Consider the following 17,367-nt stretch of genomic DNA (forward strand, 5'->3'; position numbering starts at 1 on the left):
CACCCCTGCACCCTGTCACCTTCTCAGAGCCGACCCCCTCCGTGCTGAGCACCCACAGCACCCCTGCACCCTGTCACCTTCTCAGAGCTGACCCCCTCCGTGCTGAGCACCCACAGCACCCCTGCACCCTGTCACCTTCTCAGAGCTGACCCCCTCCGTGCGGAGCACCCACAGCACCCACAGCACCCTGTCACCTTCTCAGAGCCGACCCCCTCCGTGCGGAGCACCCACAGCACCCACAGCACCCTGTCACCTTCTCAGAGCTGACCCCCTCCGTGCTGAGCACCCACAGCACCCACAGCACCCTGTCACCTTCTCAGAGCTGACCCCCTCTGCACCCCTGCACCCCGCTCTGTGTCTTCCCGCGTCCATCAGCCAGCCCTGGCAGCTGCCCGCAAGTGCCCAAGTCTCGACCTGCAGCTGGCTCAGATCACACTCAGGCTGGAAAGCAAACACTGTGTGCAGAGCAGCTCATTCCCACAGCATTCCTTCCACACACGGTGCACGAGTGACTCCGACTTCACAGCAGAGGGAATTCTAACCACACCCACTGTGCCTCGGACGCGGGCACGGCCCTGCCAGCTGCAGCCAGGACCCACTGTGCCTCGGACGCGGGCACGGCCCTGCCAGCTGCAGCCAGGACCCACTGTGCCTCGGACGTGGGCACGGCCCTGCCAGCTGCAGCCAGAGCCTGGCCCAGCCCGCCTTCCTGTCCAGCACCCCAGCCGAGGAGGAGGTGATGGGCCAGCTGCTGATTCCCCATAAGCCCCTGCCCCGCTGGGCCCAGTAGTAGCTCCACTCTACGGGCAGGCCCTTGGCTGCACTTGCCTCAGTTTGCCATCCTTCACAGGTGCTTACAATAGCCCCACCCCCACAGGGCTCCTGGAGAGACGGAAAGGGCTCATGGGGAAGGTCCTTCACTTGGCACCCGGCTCCCAGCAGGTGCTCCGCAGGGCACTGGCTCCGACTCTGGCGCTGCAGGAACCCAAGCACCAGACCCCAACCCTGCACAGAACCCTGGCTGAGGGTCTCGGCTGCCACTCCCGGGCGATGGGGCACTATTCCCTAGCTTCTCCAGAAGCCATGGCTTCAAATATGCTGTTTACACAAGTGATACTACCATGAGTAACTTTGTTGGTACGCTCCGAGCCTCCAGTGATCAGCATACTGACCAGCCACCTGCAAGAGGCACGGTGCCTCTCGGGTCCCTGGAGCCTTCCGAGAACCCTAATATTTCCAGCACGGTTTAAGCGTTTCATTACTTAGTTTCAGGGCTGAAAAATGTCCCCTGATTTGCAAGCATGGATCTTACTGCCACGCTCTCCAAGGAGGCGGAATATAAATGCACGCTGTGCCGTAACGGTGCATTCATCAGGCTGCGAGGTTCGCACAGATAATTAGAAACTGGGGGAAGGCTCGCTCTAATTTACTTCCAGACACAGCAGCTTAATTAGAAAACAAACTCCCTCCCTGGCTTTAAGGATTGCTGAATGATGACACACCCCCCCACGTCCTCCCCAGCCTGGGCTGCGGCCACAAGCTACACCCTTAGCACAGCGACCACGACAGCCGTAGTCTGAGCAGTGGTGCTGCATGGGCTTGACAGGAACCACACTGGCCATGGACTGTCCCCCTGGCATCTCCTGGCATCCCCCTGGCATCTTGGGGGCCAGAAGCTTTTGGTCTCTCCAGTGATGCCAGTAGGGGGCAAGACACTGTGCCACACTGTCCCGGCAGCCAGGAATGCTGGGACAACCCAAGGTCACGGACAGAGCATGGGACCAACGCTGATGGCCTCGAGGGCTGCAGCTCCAAAGGCCTGCACACACTAACGGGACAGTGCAGAGCCTCTAGAGGTCGGTGGCAGGGGTGTGCGGGCACAGGGCTCGAAGGCACATTTAGGCCATTCAGCCCAAAGGACACAAAAGCCAGCTACTCAGCCCGTCATGTGGACCTGGAGCCCGAGTCACCCGATGGTGTGGGTGTCGTCCTCCAAGGACAGACCCCCACGTGGTGTGCAGACAGGGTGCTCAGAATCTGCAGGAAGCCAGGGGGAGGCAGCAGATCCCGCGGAAGCTGCACGTACACCCCCTGGGGCATCACACAGCGTGCCTCAGACGCCTGGAGTCGCAGCGTCCATGTCGCACCCCTGTCCACGTCACTCCCCGTCCACGTTATCCCCCCGTCCACGTCGCCCCCTCATCAACATTGTCCCCCGTCCATGTCGCACCCCTGTCCACGTCATCCCCCCGTCCACGTCGCACCCCCCACGTCACACCCCCCCCCCAGTCTGCAGTGCTGAGGGCTTTACTTAGAATAATGAACTGCTAACAAATATGAGAAACGAGAGGCGGGTGCACGGAGTTCACCCACGGGTCCAATCTACATTCTGACGTGCCTTCCTGCTGACGCGCCTGGAGGCCCAAGAGCTCGGGTCCCTGCCTCTCACGTGGGAGAGCCAGATGGGGTGCCAGGTTCTGTGTGCCAGCCTGGACCAGCCCTGGCTATGGTGGGCATCTGGGAAGTACAAGAAGATGAAAACAAATTATCATTAAAATAAAAATAATAATAAAAAGACACGAGACCAAGGAACCTAGGGACAGAACAGGTTTTGCTTGGTTCTGTAATTCTGCTCAGGAAGAGCTTCCCAAGACCAGCAGCCCTCAAGGGGACTGAACCTAGACCTGGCCGGTTCATTTCTCATCTAGCTCTGTGCCAAATCAACTTTCAGCCCCCCAGCCTGGGAGCACGGTGGAAGACGGCTCAAGTCCTTGGGCCCCGCTCCCTTTGCAGGTGACCTGGAAGAGGCTCCTGCCTCAGCCGGCCCAGCCCTGGCCAGTGCAGGCGCTGAGGGAAGGTGGTGTTTTCTGCACCCCTCCTCCACTGCCCCATCTCTAACCCTGCCTCTCAAATAAGGAAATCTGCCGATGTCAACCAACCTGGGCCCAAGACCAGCTTCCATGAGCGAGAACAGACACCCGGGCAGGGCTCCCGGACCCGCGAGGGGACACGCAGGGAGGACGGCAGGGGCTCCCAGACCCGCCGGGGGACACGCGGGGAGGACGGCAGGGGGTCCCGGACCCGCCGGGGGACACGCGGGGAGGACGGCAGGGGGTCCCGGACCCGCCGGGGGACACGCGGGGAGGACGGCAGGGAAGTCACTCCACACTGGAGTGGCAGTGCTGCACATAAGCCCTCCGTCCATGTGGCCGTGACTCAGACGGCTGGGAGGAAGGTGCCACCCATGGCCATCTGGCTCCAACCCTTACCTGCAATACAGCTGCATCAGTATCATGCAAATATTTTTATGAAAATCTTTCAGCTGCTCAAAAATTGATATGTTTGGAAAAATTCTGTGGTTTCTTAAAACAGCAGCTACTGATAAATTTTTTAAGAAGAAACATTCGAGCTGCCCACGTGAGGAGGAGCTGCCCCTGCAGCCAGACCATTTCCGGGGGCGGGGAGGGGGCATGGCAGCCTCCCACTGCCAGGACAGGCGCTGGGTGGGAGCCCATTCCAGGGGCAGACGGCCTCCTGCAGACTGTGCCAGCGCCCAGGAGGGCCTCTTGTGAGCAGGCGCAGGGGCTGGCCGGCCTCAGGAGCAAGCAGCTGCTTCTTGACCAGTCCATTTTGAAAAGCACTGGAGAAGGCTCTGTGTGTCGGAAGTCACCGCCGTGTAGGCTGGCCTGGACAGCACCGTGTCGTGCTGTGGGGAGCCCAGGCCACCCTGCGGGTCACCCTCTCGCTCCCAGCTCCCCTGTGGCCAGGAGGAACACCCCACCCACCCACAGCGCAGGGCACCGTCCTGGCCTGTGGTGTGGGCATGGGTGCCACTCTGCATCTAACGTGGCTGCCGTTCTCCCCTCCATCCTCTGGCTCCTTAAGCCCCTCCCTCCAGGCAGGGATTTAATAAAACAGGACACAGACAGGAGCCTTGGTTGGACTGCGGCCTGCCAGCCTGCAGCCTCTTCCGCCTCCACTGAACTGGAGGTTGATGTCACCAGGAGTTAACGCACCCCGACGGGCCCCCACATGGAGATGAGCAGGTGGGGGGCCCGAGGAGGCTGACAGCACCAGCAGCGAGAAACTGCAGAGCTCCTGGCAGCCCACACCAGCTGTTCTGAGAAGAAATTTCCATAAAACGATAATGAGGCGGAAACCAGGATTCACTTCCAGGCGCATTCTCTGAATACAGGAAGCCCTTCCCAGCACGGACGCCCCACACTTCCTCCTCAGCTCCACCACCCTAACTTTAGCCTTACTCACTAAACAACCTTCTTTTTAAAGATTGATTTCTCTGCAGGGAGCCAGATGGGAAGTGGAGCAGACGGGACAGGAGCCAGTAACCATATGGGATCCATTGTGGGCAAGCCACAGTTTTGGCCACTAGGCCATGGCACTGGGCCCCAGCGCTCCGTTCAGGGCAATGGAGGCACCACACGGGCATCGTCTGTTGAATGCAGACATTTGGGGTGGCATCGGCCCAGCAGTTAGGACACCAGCTGTTCCGGTGCTCGAGCCTGCCTCCAGCTTCCTGCTAGGGCACACCTGGGTGAGCAGGGGTGATGGTGCCAGCTATGGAGGTGCCCGGCTACGGGGGGACCTGCATGGAGCTGCCTGGCCCAGCCTCAGTGGGCATGGATGGAGATGGAGAATTCTCCCAAACCAAGGGAGGCGAAGGCTTTTGCCCGCTCGGGAACAGCAATAGGAGGGCTGCGGCCAGGCAGGTTCTGCAGCCCGGAGGGCTTCTGCTCCTAAAGCACAGAACGTTCCTTGGCACAGAAGCAAAACCATCACTCAGCCACTCGCATCCAACTGGAGCTCTGCCGAGCCGAGGCGAGAGCAGCAGTGTGCCGCTGCAGCTGGAGCAGGTTCTGCTGAGCCGGAAGCTGCACAGCCACGCGGGCAAGCCGGCAGGCTTTGAGAGCTGTCCCGAACAAGCTTTGAAAAACGCAAACCTCTTCAAAACCAGAAATCTAACTGCACAAATGGCCACAGATACACCATCAGCCCCCGCCGCTCCTGGAGTCCCTGGCACCCCCAGCTGCAGGACAAGCGCGAGCCCACAGCACAGGTCTGTCCGAGGACCATCCGGGGCGCGACATGGCCACACATGGCACCCGTGGGACGCAAGCTGCTCGCTGCCAGTCCTCCAGCTAAGTTCCTGGGAGCAGGACGGCTGGGAGGGGCAGTGCGTCTATGGGAAAAGACTCGATGACAATCCTTGGCGGGCACCCCGTGACATGGGCAGACCCTGTGTGGCACATTGCACTGGTGCTGCTGTCACCTCCCTCAGCCTCTCCAAGAGCCACCTGCTGTGGCCTTCATGTGCACCTGCCGAATGGCTTGGGACACCGCATCTTCTTGTGACCGTGGTACCCTGAAATTCCCTTTGTAAAAGTGTCTCCTCACAGACTTTCATTCATTCTTAAAAGATTAATTCACTCATTTATTTTACTTGAAAGGCAGAGTTATGAGGGGTGGGGAGAGACAGAAAGATTTTCCTTAAAGATTCATTCCGCAAATGGCCACAATGTGGAAGCCGAGCCAATCTGAAGCTAGGGGCCTGGAGCTTCTTCTGAGTCTCCCCATGGGTGCAGGGGAACAAGCACTTGGGCCGACTTCTGCACTTTCTCAGGCACATTATCAGGAGGTGGGCTACAGGCAGAGCAGCCAGGACTGGAACTGGTGCCCACCGGGATGACGGCATCACAGATGGAGGATTAGTACGCTATGCCACCACACCGGCCCCACATCCTTCTCAGTTGGGTTTTGCTTTGAGTTCCCACTGTCCCTCTCTCTGCAATGCCTTCCTGGACCACGGGTGTGTGACTGCAGACAAGTTCTCTAGGCTGGAGCCGCTCAGAGCACACACCCTACCTCAGATCGAGTCCTGCCTGGTGACACTCAGCTGAGGGCGCCAACCAGACGGCTGCTCCGCTTCCAGCCCAGCTCCTGCTAACGCACGTGGGAGAGCGGCAGAAGAGGACGGGCCAAGCGCTGTGGCCAACGCAGCCACGTGGGGGATCCGGAGCAACACGGGGTCACTTGGAGGAAGATGGCTTATTGTCCCTCTCTCTGTAACTCTGCCTTTCAAATGATAAATAAGTAAGTCTTTAAAAATAAGATGCCAAGTTGCTATGCATGATTCCAGCTCTGGAAATGACCAGACCTCAGACCAGAATCTCAGTCAAGGGAGGAGCCTGCAGAGATGGGCATGACCTCAAGGCGCTGCGGGGTGCTGGCTGCGAGGCTCTGCCACCGGGCAGCTGGAGAGTAAGGCAAGGGGAGGGTCGGTCTCCATGACCCGAACAATGTTCACTCCAGAGCCTGGACCTGGAGACAGGTGAGTTGGAGCCCAGGAGACTCAACAACAGGTCGGAACAGTGTGTGTGTGTGTGTGTGTGTGTGTGTGTGAGACTAGGACACGGGTGACTCCACAGGTCGGAGCCGTGTGTGCGTGCGTGTGTGTGTGTGTGTGTGTGTGTGTGTGTGTGTGAGAGAGAGAGAGAGAGAGAGAGACTAGGACACGGGTGACTCCACAGGTCGGAGCCGTGTGTGTGTGTGTGTGTGTGTGTGTGTGTGTGTGTGTGTGTTACTAGGACACGGGTGACTCCACAGGTCAGAGCCGTGTGTGTGTGTGAGAGAGAGACTAGGACTCAACAACAGGTCGGAGCCGTGTGTGTGTGTGTGTGTGTGTGTGTGTGAGACTAGGACACGGGTGATTCCACAGGTCGGAGCCATGTGGTGGGGGGACCACGATGTGAATGACTGTCCACAGCCCCCCTTTAGGCCTCAATGCGTCACCGGAAGCCCTTGCAGTGACTGTGGACAGATGAATGCTTTCCTGGGGGTCAGCACCCTGAGCCCCGGCCCCCCAGGAAGACCTTTGGGGGACATGCTGAGCCCTGTCTGCAGCTGGGGATCACCAGCACTGGAGGGGAAGTGGCAGGGGGTGGCCTGGTGGTGTCCCTGCCAGCTATGCAGATTAGCACCCTGTGTGCCTGGGACACACAGCCAAGAAAGGCCTAAGAAAGTGGATGCCTCACGCCAAAGACACAGTACAACGTGGGAGGGGAGGCAGCCAAGGTTTGGGGTCACTATGACCACTGTGGACCCCAAACCATTGGCTGCTACATGCTTTGACCGAGGGAGACACCCCGAGCACCCACACAGCCCCAGTTCCCGGGCCTCCTCTCAGAAGGAAGAGGAAGTTGTGAGGTAGGCAGCTGGTTCAGGGTCATGCGCTTGGAAGCCATCCCCCCTATTCCCACTAGCTAGGCGTTCCCTCCTGCCCACCTGCCAGCACCTGGAGCCTGAGAAGGGAGCACTGCAGTGTTGTGTAAGCACTCCTCTCAAGCCCCCTAAAGGCCGTGGCAGGGAGGGGCTCTCTAGGCCCTGTGCTTCTGTCGCTCTGGCACGGATTCGGCCGCCTCAGCACCTGCTTGCTCTCTGGCTCCCCACAGTCAGACTCCGAGCACAGGGCGCCCTGAGCACGGTTCCTGTGTGTATCCCTCACCCCTGCTCCTGCTTGGGCCGGACAGTGCAGTTAGCAACGCTAAGATGCTTTGTAACTAATGTGTGTGCTGTCGGGAGTTCCAGGAGAGGCGAGGCCTGGCAGAGGTGGGATGAGGGCAGAAGAGCCAGGCAGAGGTCGATGTCTGCAGCTTTGTGTGTCCAGGTTACTGGATGCATGTCTCTTGGGATAACTTGTATTGTTGGGGAAGCTGGGACGTAGGTCTTCAGCTTCACACATGGATTTCAGGGTAATGACCATTTGCCGGCAACAAAGTGAGGCTTCAGGACATTGTGCTAAACTTTCTGTCCAGCTGAGTTGTCAGTGTGTCACAAGACTAACAAAAACACAGTCTGCATCCATCACCTGTCTACACTGCCCATCACCTGTGTACACTGCACTCCCCAGGAAGGGGCTCCGTGGGGCCACACTGCGGCTTCCACACACACATCATATTGCTTGGACAATCGTCCCGGAACCCATTGGAGTGTTTCACTTGGAGCGCACGTGGGAGAGTCCTGTCTTCTATCTGCCACACCCCGTGCCCCAGGGGGCCCCACAGCTGACTTGACGCACACAGGAGCCTTGGAAGCTGGCTGGAGGTTCGTGGAGGCTGACTGGCTTGTCCTGTCTAATGAACGAATCCTGGCCTTCACCATTGTGCACAGGACTTTGTGTATCAAACTTTCCCAAGTGCCAGCTTGTCTGTGAACTACAGCAGTCATAGCGATCATGGCACAACGGTCTCAGACAATCCTGTCTCATTCCCACAGGCCTAGAAGGGTGAGTCACCGCACAGACAAGCAACCAGGAACATCAGGTCTGGCTCTGAGTCTTGGGACCTAACATCGGTTCAAAGGGCTCAGCTCAGGAGATATGCAGCCCAGGGGAGCCTTCTGGAACAGGCACTTCTAGACAGGACCAGGACGGGGCCGGGCGGGAAGCCAGAGAAAAGCTTGGCTCTAACCAGCCATGTCCATCAGAAAAAGCAGAAGCGACCGGCAGGCACACAGATGTGTTTCTGCTCTGACTTGGAGTCCGCAGGAATTCACAGCGTGCGAAAGAACAGCTTTGTTCCTCTTCTCTCAGCCCAGTTCCCCTTCCCCACCCCCTGCAATTGCCGCCATGCCCTGAGAACAGGAGAGGGTGCGGGAGGCAGGCAGGTGGCACGGGGAGGCAGGCAGGTGGGGAGGTAGGCAGGTGGGGAGGCAGGCAGGTGGGGAGGCAGGCAGGTGGCACGGGGAGGCAAGCAGGTGGCACGGGGAGGCAGGTGGCACAGGGAGGCAGGCAGGCAGCTGGGGAGGCAGGCAGGTGGCACAGGGAGGCAGGCAGGCAGCTGGGGAGGCAGGCAGGTGGGGAGGCAGGCGGCGCGGGGAGGCAGGCAGGTGGGGAGGCAGGCAGGTGGGGAGGCAGGCGGCGTGGGGAGGCAGGCAGGTGGGGAGGCAGGCAGGTGGGGAGGCAGGCAAGTGGGAGGCAGGCGGCGCGGGGAGGCAGGCGGCGCGGGGAGGCAGGCAGGTGGCGCGGGGAGGCAGGCAGGCGGCGCAGGGAGGCAGGCAGGCGGCGCAGGGAGGCAGGCAGGTGGCGCGGGGAGGCAGGCAGGTGGCGCGGGGAGGCAGGCGGTGCGGGGAGGCAGGTAGGCGGCACAGGGAGGCAGGCAGGTGGCACAGGGAGGCAGGCGGTGCGGGGAGGCAGGCAGGCGGCGCAGGGAGGCAGGCAGGTGATACAGGCCCAGCCCTACTTACTTTTCTATGAGGTCCAGTGTGACTCCGGGCACGAGACTGACGCATTTTTGCATGCAAAACCTGTGAAGAAGGAAAGGATGTGAGTGACAGGTATAGGATGGGTGGGCAGGGGGCACCGGGTGAAGCCACCACCTGTGATGTTGGCATCCCCAGAGCTTGAGTCCCGCCACTCCACTTCCGACCCAGCTCCCTCCTGATGCAGCTGGGGAAGCAGTGGAGGACGGCCCCAGTTCGTGGGCCCTGCACCCAAGCCTCCCAGCTTCTGGCTTCAGCCTGGCCCAGCCCCGGCCATTTAGGGAGTGGGCCAGCAAGCAGATCATCCCTGCTCTCCCTCCCCATCACCCTGCTTCTCAAAGACACATAAACCTTCAAAAATGAAGCAAGAGAGTGCAGCTGAGCAGGGCGGCGTGAGCTCGGCAACGTCCGTCGGGGAGGCCTGGCAGGAAGTCACGGGAGCCCCTTCCCAGGAGCACCAAGGGAAACCAAGCCCAAGACACAAACTGTGTGGACCCTAAGAGCAGCTGAGACTTTGGGGTGCAGGCAAATGCCCCCCAGGGCTGGCAGGAGCCAGGACAGGTGGCACACAGAGCAGGGCAGGACCAAAAGCAACAGATGCCAATCCCCTTACATTTTGAGTTGACAGAGAGGGGAGAGGTGGGGACAGAGATCTTCCCCCTGGGCCATCCTGTGCTGCTCTCCCACGCAGTCAGCTCGGAGCTGCAAAAGGAGCAGCCGGGACACAAAAGTGAACCCACATTGGATGCTGGCACTAAAGGCAGCAGCTTAACCTGCTATGTCACAATGCTAGCCCCCCGACTCACCTACATTTAAAATTCAGACTAAGCCCCTTCAAAACCAGCAGCAGGCACACACAGCTCCTGACGCAGGAGCGGTCCCACTGTGGATCCTAGAGGGCGCTGTACAGTGCCATCCCCAGTGGTGGTGCTGGGCAGGAGCAGTGGGGGCAGCCCATGCCAGTCTCGGGCCGTAAGGCACTGCCAGTGTTAGGTGAGCTCACGTGACAGGTCTATCAGGGCGCACCTGTGCCTGTGTCTACAACGTGTATCCCAACACACTGCTGCTGGGAGAAGGCAAGGGGCAGGAGGAAGCAGTGGGCCCCAGGGAGGACGGTGCTCAGGGACCAGGCACAGGGAGGACCACGCTGAGCGACCAGGCACAGGGAGGACCACGCTGAGCGACCAGGCACAGGGAGGACCGTGCTCAGAGACAGGCACAGGGAGGACGGTGCTCAGGGACCAGGCACAGGGAGGACCACGCTGAGCGACCAGGCACAGGGAGGATCACGCTGAGCAACCAGGCACAGGGAGGACCACGCTGAGCGACCAGGCACAGGGAGGACCACGCTGAGCGACCAGGCACAGGGAGGACGGTGCTCAGAGACAGGCACAGGGAGGACGGTGCTCAGGGACCAGGCACAGGGAGGACCGTGCTCAGAGACAGGCACAGGGAGGACGGTGCTCAGGGACCAGGCACAGGGAGGACCGTGCTCAGAGACAGGCACAGGGAGGACGGTGCTCAGGGACCAGGCACAGGGAGGACCACGCTGAGCGACCAGGCACAGGGAGGACCGTGCTCAGAGACAGGCACAGGGAGGACCACGCTGAGCGACCAGGCACAGGGGTTGTGAAGCGTGAAAGACACAGAGGCAGGAAGAGAAGAGCTGGTCAGGGTGGCGCTGCTGCGGGGCATGGCGGCTCATGGGGAGGCGGGCGGCCAGGCTCCCTTCCCCAGGGACCACACCCTGCGGCGCCCCGTGGATGGAGGAAGTTACGGTAGTGGCCGTGGAGTGCAGTCAGCCTTCTGCTGCCCAACCAGCACCACAATTAAAGAGGGTGGCACCTGTCGACGACATGGCAGCCCCTCCACGGGCATCGCTGCTCACGGAGCTGCCCCGGCCACGGGCACACCCCCTCCACTCTCGGCCACTTCGGGACCAGCTTGGCCCGGCACCTGGTGGCGGACAGACACAAGGAACCAGAGCCGTGCTTGGCTCTAAGACCCGCGCATGCCACCGTGCCCCGGAGCTGCTGTCCCCCCGGTGCGCTTACTGATCGGGATTTACGGAGTCCAGCAGTGACAGCATCATTTGGAGCAGACTAATCCTTTTGTCAATAACAAGCTCTGGACAAAATCGCCTTCTGAAATTACCACATCACAAGCCGGTGTGGGAAGGACCGAGGGGCTCGTGGGACACAAGTCCCCATTCACCGGCCTTCTCAAGGTGGTTTTTTCTTTTCTTCTCTTTTTTCTTTCTTTTTTAAAGATTTATTTATTTTTATTGGAAAGAAAGAAGAGATAGAAAGATCTTCCACCCACTGGTTCACTCCCCAAGTGGCCACAATGGCTGGAGCTGAGCTGATCTGAAGCCAGGAGCCTCTTCTGGGTCTCCCACATGGGTGCAGGCTCCCAAGGCTTTGGGCCGTCCTCCACTGCTTTCCCAGGTCACAAGCAGGGAGCTGAATGGGAAGTGAGCAGCCAGGACATGAACTGGTGTGCATATGGGATCCTACCCAGGCAAGGTGAGGATTTAGCCACCAGGCTACCATGCCAGGCCCCCAAGGGTGCTTCCAATGATAAAATGAGGTGTTTATTTATACTTGAAAGACAGAGTTACACATAGAGACAAAGAGGGAGAGGGAGAGAGGACAGAGACCTAATCTATTGAGCTTTACTTCCCATGTGGCTGCAATGGCCAAGGCTGGACAAGACAAAGGAAGGAGCCTGGGGCTCCATTTGGGGCAGGCACGTGGGGGCAGGGCCCAGGCAGGGAGCTGCAGGGGAAGTGAGTGGCCAGACTCATCTGTTACTTGTCATACGCAATGCTGATGTTGTAGGCAGTGGCTTGATCCACTGGGCCACAGTGCTGGCCCAAGGCCGCTTTGAACACACATGTAGGTAGCACAAACACGCCTTGGAGCAGCTGCTCTGGTGCAGCGTGCTGGGCCACCACACCCCACACGAGTACCAGTTCCAGCTGGCTACTCAGCACTTCCAAACAGCTTCCTGTGATGCATGTGGGAAAGCAGAAGACAGGCCCGGTATTCGGGCCCCTGCCAGTCACGGGCAAGGTGGAGGCCTGGGCTCCTGGGTTTGGCCGAGCAGCTAACACATCACTTAGGACACACACATCCCAGATCCGAGTGCCTGGGTCTGGGCCCCACCTCTGTTCTGACTTCTCCCGGGCTTCAGGTCCCCAGTTCCGCTTGGCCCGGTCCTACCCACTGGGAACGAGCAGATGGATGCACGGCTTCTAACGGCAGATCATCCACCATCCTCAGCCACGGACCGTCACGCGCGGTCTGCTCGGCTGGCAGGACTCTAAGACACGTAGTCCGTCCTGGAGCGAGAAAGAATGCAGACCCACAGGGACCTCGAGGCCCACGAGAGGGTACAGTGACCTCCGCATCCCCATGGTCTCCTGGAAGTGGACATGCTGTATCCGTGCTCAATCGGATCCACACAGAGCACTCAGCGTCACGCTTCCTCACGGCAAAGAGGAAACAGCCCAAAGCAAAGCAAAAGAGGGACCAGGGAAACTGGAACAGCCCAAGTGTCTACCGAAGAGGTCCTGGTGCCGCGTCACCCCACATGGGCACCGGCTCAAGCTTCCAGCTCACTACTCGTGTACCTGAGACCCAAGTGCCTGGGCCTCTGCACCACATGGGAGACTGGAAGGTGGGAAGACCCTGGTCTAACACCGGCGTTCAGGTGCAGAGCGTGAGGCATGTTCAGAGAGCAGAATGGCTCTAAGGCGCCAACACAAAGCAGCCCCAGCAGCACTACAGCCTCACAGCCCCCCAAAGGTTAGGGGCTGAGATGGGATGGAGCAAAGGACCGAGCAGCCTTGGGGCAGGCGTGACCTGAGTGGAGAGGCTCCCCCCACAAAGGCCCAACACAGTGACCCCCAGGGACTGGACCCCATCACTCAGAGGCGCAGGTGGAGGGATTAAGGCTAACCCTTTAGGCCATGGGGCTAGCACAGAACGATCTCGCAGGAGAGCCCAGTGCAGCCAGGAACTCGGGGTGAGGACACACACAGAGCGAGGGGAGCAGGTGTGGGGCCCAGCACCATTGCACTGTAAAGGCCTCCTGGGTGTGACACGCAGAGCTTTCTGCGTAGCTAGGAAGTGCCCGTGTTGAGGTGTTGGCTCCACTCTCCCTTCCAGTTTTGTGCTGCTGTGCAGCCTAGGAGACACCAGGGGACGGCTCTAGTACCTAGGGGCTGGACATCCCTGCGGGCGGCCTGGACAGCGCTTCTGGCTCCAGCCCGGCGCAGCTCCACCTGTCTTGGGTACTGGTGAAGTGAAGCAGCAGCGAGGGTGTGGTCCTCGGCCTTTCTAATCAAATGGAAACTGAGCACATCAAAAGCAGGCAGCTTGGGAGCCAGATCCAGGGGCCAGGCTGAAGGCAGAGCCCACGAGCCAGGTTCGACCCCAGGGCACACAGACCTGGGACGGGCTCTTCCTCACTGCTTCTGCTGCCATGTCCAGGCCCACTGCACCCCCGCCGTGCCGTTCCCTGAGGGCCTGCTCCCCTTCTGGGGTGTTCATACAGGCAGCTGCTGTCTGCACCCTGTGGTCCACACGGCTGGCACGGAGAGGCCGTGGACGCTGTCACAGTGGCTGTCTGCACCCTGTGGTCCACACGGCTGGCACGGAGTGGCTTTCATGAACTGGGCTATTTTAACCCAGTCATTCTGAACACAAAACAAGCTGCCAGAGATGTCAGCTTTTAAACAATCCATAAAAAGTCAGGGAATACAGGGGGAAGTGGCAACAACCGCACCAACAGCTCCCACTCCAGGGTCTCATGTCACGCAGCAGGCCAGGGCAGCACACTGCGCACGTCTGATAAACACCCGGGGGCTGGCCCTGCTGCGGCAGCTCCGTCCTGGCTCCAGAAGGGCCAGGTTGAGGGGTGGCCTTGAACTGGCATTCTGACGGGATGCTGGAGTGGCAGTCAGTGGCCTGAAAAACTGGCTTTGAATGTGCACCGTTCTCTTTTGCTGCTTGTTGCTGCATCTCTCCGTACTGAGGCAAATAAGCTCCCGCGCTCAGCCCGAGGAAGTGACACCGCTTTACGGCCTGAAGTGCTACCTGGTGACCAGACTACAAGCAAAGCCAGCTGAGGCTTCTGAACTGTGGTGATTCCATCCTCTGACACTAACGCACAACCTTCAGATGGCTGCCAATTTCTGGCATGCAGCAAAGCTCGCTGGCTGCTGGGGAGTGTCCAGGGCACTTGTCAGGGCCAGACACGGAGCAGCGCCCTCCCAACTCCCCTGGCCTCCAGACCCAGGACCCTGGTGGCATCACAGGCTGCGGCTCAGACCAGTGCTATGGCCCCCTTGGCCAAGCCATGGCACCAGACGTCCTGGGCACAGACCAGCTGCTACGGCCCTCGGCCAAGCCATGGCACCGGTCGTCCTGGGCACAGACCAGCTGCTACGGCCCTCGGCCAAGCCATGGCACCAGTCGTCCTGGGCACAGACCAGCTGCTACGGCCCTCGGCCAAGCCATGGCACCAGTCGTCCTGGGCACAACCAGCTGCTGAAGGTCTCGGCCAAGCCATGGCACCAGATGTCCTGGGCACAGACCAGCTGCTTAAGGCTCAGTCCACACAGGCCCCAGCTCCTGCACACACACTGCTATGCGAGTTAAAAAGACGCCAGGAAGTGAAGGCAACTGTGGTTGTAAGAAAAAAGCTTTAAAAAAAAAACCCAGCTTAAATGGTATTTGGGGTGGGTGGTAGTAAAACAGTAATTTATGAAAAACTATCCACAAAAACAGAACAATGACAGAACCAGCAATTACGGTTTGGGTGATTTATGCAAGGCTCGCTTTATCCTTCTCGTAGGGTGCTCCTTAGATGCTGTCCTGGGCCAGTGGCGGGCGGGCGGCTGTCGGGGAGCCCGCCCTGCCTGCAGAGGCGGCGTCATTCTCCACCTCTGCCATCTGTTTCTGTTCTCGAAGCACACCAGGACTTGGAGGGAACCTTCTTGCCTCCACGCCGCCATCCCAGACAGCTCTTCTGTGCCGACAGAAACCGCGCTCCCTCCTGGAGCTCACTGAGGACCACCGGCCCAGAAGAGCCCTGGAGGAGCCGCCACGGCACCGGCAGGCCACGTTGCTGTTTCCACATCGGCCTGTCAGGCCATGGTGCATGGGACCATTCCCCAGGCTCCGTGGCCTTTGCCAAGTGAGCAGAGGACAAGCCAGAAGCAAAACCACTCGGGTGACTCGGGTGAGCGCTGGGACGACCCGGCAGCTCCTCCGAGCAGCCTGACACCGGCACCGCATCCAGCTGGTCACACAGGGACAGCCTTGCAGGGGACGTAGAAGGGAGTGCTCCCTGTGTCCAGGCGTCCTCCCGGCGCCTCCTGGGCCTCCTCTATCCCTGCCTGTGATGGCAGGTGGTCATTATCTCGTCACGATAGAGCCACACGAACTGCAACCCTCTGCCATGCCCGTGTGCACCCCCAGTCTTTCCCACACCCCAGGTCACTCTGCATTCAGGGCTGGAGGGGCAGCTCATGGTCACCGTGGTCATCCCAGCCCCAGCGTCCCCTGTGCACCCACAGGTTTCATGGGTGAAAGAGCGCGGGAGGAGGGAAGATCAGACCCAGAGAAGAAAGGACACAGCTGCAAGCCGTGGGCCGAGCCCACGGTCACGGAGCGGACACTCCAGTGCCTTTACCCACCAAGTGAAGAAACAGCAATACATCACCTCAAGCAAAAAACTGAAATGTCCACTCCTCCCCATGGGCATCGCCTGTGGCAGACACAGGGCCCGACACCTGAGGCCGCCAGAGGCCGAGGGGGCAGGACTAATGTACATTTTAAAGATTTATTTTTATTATTTTTTATTGGAAAGGCGGATATACAGAGAGGAGATACAGAGAGGAAGATCTTCCGTCCGATGATTCACTCCCCAAGTGAGCCGCAACGGGTCGATACTATGCCGATCCGAAGCCAGGAGCCTCTTCCGGGTCTCCCACGCGGGTGCAGGGTCCCAAAGCTTTGGGCCGTCCTCGACTGCTTTCCCGGGCCACAGGCAGGGAGCTGGAAGGGAAGCGGGGCTGCCGGGATTAGAACCGGCGCCCATATGGGATCCCGGGCATGCAAGGCGAGGACTTAACCACTTGCGCCACCGCGCCGGGCCCACTAATGTACATTTTAGAAAAAAAAAAAAAAGGAAGTCACCAGTGACCTGTGTGCTGTCAGTGGGAGCAGCTGATGCCTGTCGCAGCCCCTGCTTGGAGTGCGGGAAGGGGGCACTCGGTGCGTGGCAGCAGGACCCCCGGGAAGGCCAGGCGGTGGGGCGGTGGGAGGAGGGAGGTGGGAGGAGGGGGGCGGTGGGAGGGAGGAGGGAGGAGGGCAGTGGGAGGGAGGAGGGTGGTGGGAGGGAGGAGGGAGGTGGGAGGAGGGAGGGGGGAGGGAGGAGGGAGGAGGGCGGGGGGAGGGAGGAGGGTGGTGGGAAGGAGGAGGGAGGTGGGAGGGAGGGAGGGGGAGGGGGGGGGGAGGGAGGAGGGCGGTGGGAGGGAGGAGGGCGGTGGGAGGGAGGAGGGTGGTGGGAGGGAGGAGGGCGGTGGGAGGGAGGGGAGCGGTGGGAGAGAGGAGGGCGCCTGGGAAGGGCGGGAGGGAACAGAGCTCCTGGAGGGAAGGGCAGTGGGTGGCGACTCAGCCACGGCTCTAGGGACTGGACCAGGACAGAACTTGCAGCTGACTGACACAAGCTACTGAAAATGAGCACATACTCCTTTTGTAAAGAGCAGAAACGGCAGAAGAAATGGGAAGTGTGTGGGAGAGAGGGGGTGGAGCTGTGGCACGGGGAACTAAGCCACCAGCTGCGGTGCTGTTATCCCATGAGTGCCAGCTTGAGCCCTGGCTACTCCAGTTCCAGCACAGCTCACTGATAATGTGCCCAGGAAGCGGCACAAGGCGGAACAAGTGCCTGAGAGACCCTGATGGAGTTTCAGGATGCCGGCTCCTGCTCGGCTCAGTCACAGTCGTTTAGTCCCTGGGAGCGAGCCAACAGATGGAAGATCTGTCATCTTTATGAATAAAATACAAGGCTTTACAATACATT

General features: G+C 60.0%; 1 protein-coding gene across 3 annotated transcripts in view; it reads right to left on the minus strand.

The window, feature by feature from the left end:
- RPTOR (regulatory associated protein of MTOR complex 1) overlaps positions 1–17,367 on the minus strand; it is a 209,586-nt gene that overhangs the window by 65,298 nt on the left and 126,921 nt on the right. For all 3 annotated transcript variants that reach the window (XM_040989809.1, XM_040989808.1, XM_040989807.1), the window contains exon 7: positions 9,259–9,318. In XM_040989809.1, the coding sequence (XP_040845743.1) occupies positions 9,259–9,318 (60 nt within the window). The remainder of the gene's footprint in view (positions 1–9,258; positions 9,319–17,367) is intronic.

Source organism: Ochotona curzoniae, unplaced genomic scaffold, assembly GCF_017591425.1.
Source record: "Ochotona curzoniae isolate NIBS_2020 unplaced genomic scaffold, NIBS_Ocur_1.0 contig_523, whole genome shotgun sequence".
Lineage (NCBI taxonomy): Eukaryota > Metazoa > Chordata > Mammalia > Lagomorpha > Ochotonidae > Ochotona > Ochotona curzoniae.